The sequence below is a fragment of the Astatotilapia calliptera genome, chromosome 23, assembly GCF_900246225.1.
Source record: "Astatotilapia calliptera chromosome 23, fAstCal1.2, whole genome shotgun sequence".
NCBI lineage: Eukaryota > Metazoa > Chordata > Actinopteri > Cichliformes > Cichlidae > Astatotilapia > Astatotilapia calliptera.
The window spans coordinates 24,620,518-24,629,463 of NC_039323.1; the positions used below are offsets into that span (position 1 = coordinate 24,620,518).

At 39.3% G+C, this 8,946-nt stretch overlaps 1 protein-coding gene and 1 long non-coding RNA gene across 2 annotated transcripts; one reads left to right on the plus strand and one right to left on the minus strand.

Annotated features, from left to right (window-relative positions):
- Positions 1–308: 308 nt before the first annotated feature.
- On the minus strand, positions 309–3,045 carry LOC113016872 (growth/differentiation factor 8-like). The gene is made up of 3 exons (XM_026160034.1): positions 2,665–3,045; positions 1,450–1,817; positions 309–1,185 (listed from the first exon to the last, which is right to left on the minus strand). The coding sequence occupies exons 1-3, from the start codon at positions 3,002–3,004 to the stop codon at positions 805–807; spliced, it is 1,089 nt and encodes a 362-aa protein (XP_026015819.1). The 5' UTR covers positions 3,005–3,045; the 3' UTR covers positions 309–804.
- A 1,501-nt stretch (positions 3,046–4,546) lies between these two features.
- On the plus strand, positions 4,547–5,898 carry LOC113016600 (uncharacterized). The gene is made up of 3 exons (XR_003271265.1): positions 4,547–4,660; positions 4,858–4,916; positions 5,023–5,898. It is a non-coding gene; the product is annotated as an uncharacterized LOC113016600 (long non-coding RNA).
- Positions 5,899–8,946: the final 3,048 nt, after the last annotated feature.

Consider the following 8,946-nt stretch of genomic DNA (forward strand, 5'->3'; position numbering starts at 1 on the left):
TTTAAAATTCACTATTTGATTAGCACTCCTCATGGAGCAGTTTAAAAAAAGCTCTACAAAGCTAACAGCAGACACACACACACACACACACAGTTAGAGAACATAGTGCAGCATTTAGCAACTAAAAATACAGACATTTTCCCAGAGGAGACCAAAAACTGTGCTAAAAGAGTTACTTGTAATACTATACTTTTACTAACTTTTACCTTTTGAATCCTGCCTAAATGCGTTTTATATATATATGAGATATTAGATATATTTAGCATTTAATATATTTAGATTTTTCTCTAAATGCTCTTTTTGCACATTTGAAATTGTCTTTCTGTTGAAATACATTTTTTTTAAAAATTTGGTTGCATTGCTTCATTTTACATTCGGACATAAAATGAATGAGCTTCTTACTCTGTATCTACTGAGTGTGTTAAATGCTTAAAATGCTTAAATGCTGTGTTAAATTGTTTTTACAGGTTTATAGCACAGCAGTTACATATATAAAAAGTAAGCAATCATTATATGAATAAATTTGTGCGACTTTTGAGTATTTCTGGGCTCGCTGTTGGTTTGTTTTTGATGTGTGTTTGCATCCTGTTTGGTCAATTTTTGTTTGGATTAGAACACAAAGACCAAAACTGAATAACTGAAATGACTTATTTCATTGTTTTGGATGTTTTTTAGCATCTTTGGAACCTGTTTATTGGCTGCTTTTCTTAAACTACTAAATCAAACTGAAAAAAAAAAGTGCAATATTTGAGATCTTTGCATCATTTCTGTTAGACGTTTCACCCTCACGGATGCGTGATATCCTCAAGAGCAGCCACAGTGGTCAACCACCATGGAGTGGATCTTTCCATAGATGATCTGCTCCTTGCGGTTGAAATAGAGCATGTTAATGGGTGACATCTTGGTGGGTGTGCAGCAGGGCCCAGCTGTACCCCGTGGGTTAGCCTTGTTCACCAGGTGTGCATGTGGGTACTGCTGCAGGTGCAGGAACTCACACTCCCCTGAGCAGTAGTTTGCTCGGTAGCGTTTGGGCGCGATAATCCAGTCCCACCCAAACTCCTCAAAGTCAACGGTGAGTGGGTATCTACAGCAGCGTGTCTCCACAGACTCTTCATCACAGTTGAGGCCCGAGTCACGACGGGATCTCTTGAGGTTGTCGAGGATCTTGACCTCGATGAAGGGTTGCTAGGAAGGAGTTGTAAATGGAAAATTAAACAGTAATGCATAAGACAGCCTGGAAGGTTTATAGTTTATAGTGCCTAAACCTGACCACATAGTTTTTGGTGCCTCACTTTATTAAGTAATAATTTTGTTTCATTATAAAAATTATCATAGGTACTGAGCTTACTTGAAATTTAGCCAATAATTAACCATTGCTTAAGTGTAATGCATAAAAATAACGGCTACTGCAAACCAATACTTATAGAGTCATAGAGGAAATAGACTCACCAGTCCTTCCTCTCCAGGCTCTGCTGAAGTAACGGCCAGATCTTCTCCTTTGGAGTCGTAGGCGTTGATTTCTATGCCATAGTTGGTTTCTGGTTGACGCAGCCAAGCCTGCAGCAGAGACTTGATGTCGATGCTCTGCCAGGAGCCAGCACCAGCGTCAGTGTCAATTTTCAGGGAGCGAACCCGGACGCGGGTGCTGTTTCCCTCCTTGCCAGGTTTGAGGCGGGAGACCTGCAGGAAGACGGTGGTAACCACGTCAGCAGGCCGCAGGTGAACCCACAGCTGAGCGCTCAGGATGTTTTTGGGCTGAATCTTTGGACTGAGGCTGAACAGACAACAGGACAATTCGTCCTGGGCGATTGGATTGTCTGGAAGAAGTGAGTCATATAAAAACAAACAAAAAAAAAAAAAATGTTATGCTGTTGCATTAGAAACATTTTCACATAAACTTTTGGTTGTCATGCATGCAGACATTCATGAAAGGATATTATTATAATTATTAAAAAATATTTATTAAAACTGGAAATTCTGTTTTTGCTGTGCCACTACAGTATTTTTAGTGGCCCCCCATGTGGCCACCCCTATGAAAAAATTCTGGAGGTGCCCCTGATCATTTGAACGATGTTATTCCAGTTAATGCTGTCAGTCAATTGTCTGTTTTGTCTCCTTTTTGGAAAACTAAATGAACAGATTTGGAGAAATTCTGTAGCTAGAATTTAATGGTGATTTAAGATATGAGTGGTATTAGTATGATAACTCCTTAAATGTTTCATTTGTCCTTCAATAATGGTATTTTGCGTCACCATAACTTCTAAATTCATCAACTAGTTAATCTAAGATTAAAATTCTCCAGATTAAAACGACAGAAATCTGGTGCTAACCACCCCAATTGAGCATGTGAAGGCTGGGAGGCTCCCTCAAACGCTCAACACCAGTAATACCAAATACAAATCCTCGTTAAAGATAATTGTTGGTCACCTGCCATTAAGATTTTATGGCTAATATAAATATAAACATCATATCATATAAACATTTACGGCCTTAAAGTCGTAGCTCAGGTCTGTTTGGTCGTTTGCGCCTCAGCAGTATCCTATTTTACTGCGCCTCTTTACGCACAGGATTTACGCACAAAAAAGTGCAAAACTATTTATTTATTTATTCATGTATTTATTTATTTATTTTAGGTATAAACCCCTCAGTGGTTTGTTTAGTTACGCGTTGTTGCCATTGTGATGATGGTCTCCGTGGTTGCGTGGTCTTCGTCCTCCACCCGCGGATCATACTGGTCCAGCAGCTGTGTCAGAGGAGGCGCTTTGGGGATCAGCTGGCGGATCATATCGCGGCTGATGTTGGGCGCCTGCTCCAGCCGCAGGATGCTGAGGATTTGCGACTTGATGCTGTGGAGCCTCATCTGCTTGCTGTGCTCCCGGAAGTCGCAGGCTGAACACTGCTCTCCGCTCTCCCCCAGCAACTTGGAGGTCTGGTTCATCTCCATGGCAAAACCCGAAGAGGAAAAGAAGATAACAGAAACGCTCAGGCAGAGCGAGAGGAGCATGCTGGAGAGAAGAAGTGAGCGCAGTGACGCCGTCTGATGTGAGCCTGTCCCCCCAGGACTTTATGATTGGCTGCTTTTTTTTTTTTTTTTTTTTTTTTTTAGAAGTGACATTTAAAGAGGTAGGACAACTTTTCAGATGTGAAATAATCAAATACGTTTGATTGAAGTGTGTTTATAACAAGGTTTAAAAATGCAAAGCGGGACAAATGAAGCAATGCCACACTACAGTGTGACATAGCCTAAACACAGAGATATAAACATCTCTAAACGTTTCAGTCATGCACACAGCTAAGTCAGCTAGCTGGATCTCTTAGAATAAGCTTTTTCTTTCTTTTCTTTTGGTAACATCAACACAGAGGGAGTTTTAAAAAGTGAATTGACAGGTGCGCATTGCATTTTCCTCTCCAAGACCTATTGTTTGTATTTTATTTTGTTTTGCCACCAGATGGCGCCGCTGACTCTGTGTCTACATTCTGAGCTGCACAAACTCCCACTCTGCAGGACTCTGAAGGCACCATCACCTGCTCATGATCCATATTTACATTTTACTCGAAGTTGTTGCTTCCTGTTTGCTGAGGCTTAAAAATCACTCTCAGCTGTAAGTGTTAACTGGAAAGCTAAATCTACAGTTTAGTTTGCGCTTGTTGTTTATTAGATGACACATACGGAATGATATAACACTATGTTGTTGTTTTTATTTTAAAGAGAATCTATCCTGCTCATTTCTAGCTACACGTTTCTATTCTTGGACTCTCCTAAAGTAGCTTTGCATGAATCACAGTTCAAAATAATCCTTCTTTTTCTTGCATTGGGCCCCAGTGTTGCCCCTCAGTTCATCCTCTGTGTCAAACCAGCTTTGTAGCTCCTCTCCCTTTAAGCCTGCAGGGTCTGCCCCATTAGTTTTTCTTTGTGTTTTTGGCCTGCAGCTGACTTTCTTCTGATTGGCTGCCCCTCACAAACAGAAAGTTTCACACAGAGCCAGAGCCGGTGCACTCACATCCTAATCCTGTTTTGTCAGGTAACTCCTGCATCTGCATCGAAGCCAAGTGTCCTGTAACGTCATTGCCATTGATGCACTGGCAGTGGCAGCATCAGCCACCCAGAAAATAACAGTCCCTTTAAGGTGTTAAAAAGTCATGATTTAGGATGAAACACACCAATTCACCAAAGTAACGAGCTGGCAGTGACAGATCCAAATCTAAATGCTCAGTTTCATGCTGTTTTTTCTACTCTCTGGCCTGTATGATGTCATAGTTATTCCTAATATGGTCATCTCAGGCACAGAAGCTCCATCTGCTGCTCACACACTCTGCTAAGAAAGTTGGTTTAAAGGGCGAGGAGCTGAAACAGCTTGTTTCAGACAGAGGATGGCCTGAGGAGCTGAACCAAGGCCCAGTGTAATATAAAGAAGGATTATTCTGAATTCATTCACCAGCTGACTCATGCAAAGCTACTATGAGTCCAAAAATAAAAGCATGGCACTGGTAATGAGCAGAATAGGTGCACTTTAAGGGCTTTCAGGGGGTAAACAGTTTGTTTTGGGTGGTGTCCAGCGATTCGCTCCTCCCACAAACCAGCAGCAGGTGGAAACTGGTTCAGCAGCCTGGTTATCAGCAGCTCTGGAGGTTGGAGAGGAACTGCAGCACAGGACAGAGGGTAACTTGAAAAAAATAATTAAATTTTCACATTTTGTAATATCACTGTGTGTTGTAGAAGGCTCTCATTTTGATTTGCCACCCATGTGTGTATTTATAATGCCTTAAAATGCCTTATTTAGTCCAAAGTCTGACAGAAACTTTATATGTGACTGTGTATGAAATTTCTCACCTTTTAAAAAGGCTTGTTTTCTCCAGTGTTTCGTAGAGCCCGGTGTCTCTGGTGTTGCTGTTGTCGGATAAAGAGAGGTCGGAAGGTGATGATATCTTTCTCCAGAAAGGATAAACAGCTCTTGTTGGGTCAAACATCTCCTGGAAGTGTTTAAAACCAACATGTCTTTGTTCTGCTGACTGTTTCTGCAGACATGAAGGTCACCAGTAGAAACTCGTGCTGCTGAAGATTCAACAGCTCCATCAGCGTCTCTGTGAAATGGGATGTAACAGGTCAAGATGCTGGTTTGGAGCCCGTTCTGACAAACCGGATGAGGCCGTCACCGATGAGGCTGAGGGGTTTCTGAAGCATGCAAGCGACTCTGAAGGTATTGCAGGCTCAGCTGACGGCAGCTTCCAGGATCCCCCTCCAGCCAGTAGAGCTCTGCTGGACTTTGCTCAGAGGATGTCGGAGGACATTGTCGCTCAGGCTCTGCATCTCTGCTGGGAGGCAGCGATCCGATACGACGAGCTCCCTTTCATTGACAGTGACGCCGATTATGTTAATGAACCAAAACATTTCTTTACTTGAAATCTGCCTGGACATCCACCCAGGCTGCATGAAACAGGTGAAGTTCAGATATTAGTTTCTGTCCACAGCAAAAATCTGAGGTGTGGATTATTTTAAGACATTACAACATGTGTCCACAAAACTTTGTACTGCAAAACAAAAACACCACTTCTGAAACCTTTAAAGTTATAGTTTAAAGAGTATAAAGGACAATTAGATTATGACCACTAAAATCTAGTTCCAGGTACATTTTACTTCATGCATTCTCATTAGAGCCATCCCGGGTTTAAAAGAAAAAATATGCACGAACAAGGCAGAGCGTCATTCAGGCTTTCATCATAAAAGGCAAAAGAAAAGAAATAAATGCATTTATCAACACATTACCTGTGTCTGAATGTAAATGCACTTTGGTGGTGATAAAAGGTAAACAGACTTAAAAATATATATATAAAGTGAATGTGACATAATTAATGTTGTTTCTCAGTACAATAAAGACATATTATTCATTGCTCAACTCATCTTGAGTAACGGATCTGGAAATTTTTTTATGCTGTTTATTTGGTCATAAATTTTCTGTTTTCCTTTTTTTTCTTTTAAATTTTGTAGAATTCAATTTGTGGGATAACAGCAGAACTATTTTTTCTTTCTTTCATTTTTAATTACACCTTATTTTACCTTATTTCAACATCAGGTGAACTACGTGTTTGTACTTTGACACTAAACTCACCTCGAGACATCTTTATCCTGGCTCCTGTCATATCTCTTACATGTGTTTTGACAACAAACAGCAGCTTCGATGTCAAGACTCAGAAACACGGTGGCACAGGGGAAACCAGGAACCAAAAGCAGGTCATGTGAAATCAAAGGATTCAACAGGAAATAAATACAGGATTTTAAAATTGAACTAACAATAGGCATGATTTCAGGCTCTGCGGTGCACGAATACACTGAAAACTTAAATTTACTAACACCACTTAAGTAATTTATAAAACCGCCTGTTATAAAAACAGGAAACACAATTGTTTTTTTTAAAAATCTCTCAAATTATATTGTTTAAAACTTAAAACTTGTTAAACCAAATTCACATTTTAATACTATTATATTTTTCTGTTCGGGAATGCATTTAAATAACTATAATTTGACATCTTAATAATTAATAATTAAAAAGAAAAACATTTTGTAAAACACTTTAAATATTCACAGATAACAACAACAATAATAGTGTTAAAAATATCATTTCCATTAAAGAGCCTCCAAGAACATTAAAATATTATTTCTTTTTAATTTAGTAAACCTACATTGAGAGGCAAATATCATAATATTGCAGAAACAGCACATAACCATCAGAATATAATAAGAGTGAAGTAGAACAGCACATTTTATTCATTCATTATAAATGACTTTATAATTTACTGCTCTAATGTATAATAAAACACTTTAATGTTTGGTTTTCTAAAATGTCAAATGAAAATCTTCAAATATTTGTTAAAAGCTTTAAAGTAGGTGCAGCACAGTGCTGTAATGTGTGCTAATGTTTGCCTTCAGTATATAATTGAATAGCACCAGAAGGAACATGACACAGAAACTAAAACTAAAAAAAGTACATCAAAATCCTACCTCGGTACAAGAAATCTACTAAGATTTGTAAACAAAACCGTAAATCACTGAATACACATTTTTATTCTTGAATAATTTCATGCTAGCAAGAAAAAAAAAAACCACTGAAAAAGTTGTGACAGGAGCGTATTTACCACCGTGTTATCAACCAGCTTGCTACTGTCAAATATGCCTGTATTTAGAGAAACCCTTTTATCGATTCTCCTGAATCTCATATCCAGTGCTGTGCACAAGTCCTGAGCAACCCTCCAGTTCTTTATATTTTGCTTTAAAACTTTAGAAATGAGCAGTAGTTGAGCAGACTGGATTTGAATTATCTGGACCCTGTAAATAAAGGCTGAGGTCACAGTGTGCTGGGACAGCTCCAGAGGCTGGGCTGGTATTAATGATGACTTCGAGGCCAGGATCAGGAGTGTGTTGTTAGCTGTAATGTATAAAAGAGCTATCAGAGCTACATGTGCAGTCTGTATCTGCATGTTAGCGAGCACACCGTCAGTAAAGCATCAAAGTTTTAAAAGTTGAGAAATCCGCCTCTTTCTTGTTTTCTTTCATAAGAACTGAAATTGTTGACCTTTGACCTACAAATATGAGCGTTCACCAGCTCGACCTTCTTAGAGTTTCTGTGGACATGAAAGCCCAGTGAGAGCTGAGCACACGTTGACTTCATGTTTCATATCAGCAGCCTGGGCTGTGAACATACACAGAGAGAAACACGTCTGCACTTAGAGCGTGGATTTAAAGGAGGATGTTTTAAATATTTCAGTATTTAATATGTTTAGTTTAATGTTTGAGTTGTACAAATAAGAGTACAAATAGTTACACTCTCATTTCCACACGTGATTATCTCTGTTTACTTTGTCACGCTCTGCCACCTCACCTGCGTCAGTTTGGTGGGCGGAGCCAAACCTTAACTGACCCTGCAGCTCCACCCAGAGGTGGAGTGACAGACCTGATCGTTTGTGCCTGAGAGACCTCATCCAGGGAAATATGAACTCTGGAGCACATTCATGAAAAGATGCTTTTTTAAAAAAATTTGAGTTTGCTTCACAGGCTTTTCTTTGTTGTTCTTTACTTACCCCAGAGTATCAACTGGGTCTTGTCATTTTCTTCCATTTGGCTTTTGAAGCTTTTTAGTTTTTATTTTATTTAAATTTTATTTTATTTTAAATTTAGGTCACTAGAGCTCATTCCCACATAGCAAGCAGTTCTGGCCTGGATCTGGTATCAAGCCGGCACTGCTGGCTGACTTCTGGCATGATGGTATGTCATCCAGATATGGGCCAGGCCTGGCATAGATGGCACTGTCTATGTGATGCATGCCATATCTGGCTCGATTGTGGTTTGGGTTATGTGGCCCAGGCTCATGGAAAACAGGTCTAGTCCGGATCTGGCATCAATGATCTAAAGTTTAGTTTGCATTATCAGGGATTTTAATATCTAGTCCTTTTACTGAAAAAAAAAAAGGCCCAAAAATCAACTTCTCAATTTGTCAAAAGCATTTCTCAACATTTCTCTACAAAATCTTTAGTCTCATGCTTTGCATCCATATGAAAACAAGCTGAGTAGATCTCAGATGAAACCAAAGTTATTGGGTTTCATTTTGGCTGTTCATGTCATAAGATGTCCTATGTAAAAGATATTATGAAGTGTTAGCATGGACTAGTCTTAGTCAAGTATGCGTACGTCTTTTGTTAGAAGTCTAGTCAGAAAATAAATAGAAAGACTGTAGCAACCCTGCAGTTTAGTTAACTGTCTTTAATAAAGTCACACAGACTTACTGAACACTTGGTACATTAAACTGTTTTCCAGTATTAATCCAAACTCTTTGCAGTCATGACAGAAAGCAAGTGTGTAATACTATGTGTGGGTTTAAATTTAATAATGCACAACTCAGTTACAAGCAGCTAGATTGTAGCTAGATTGTGTGGTGCATGTGTGTCCAGTGGTAC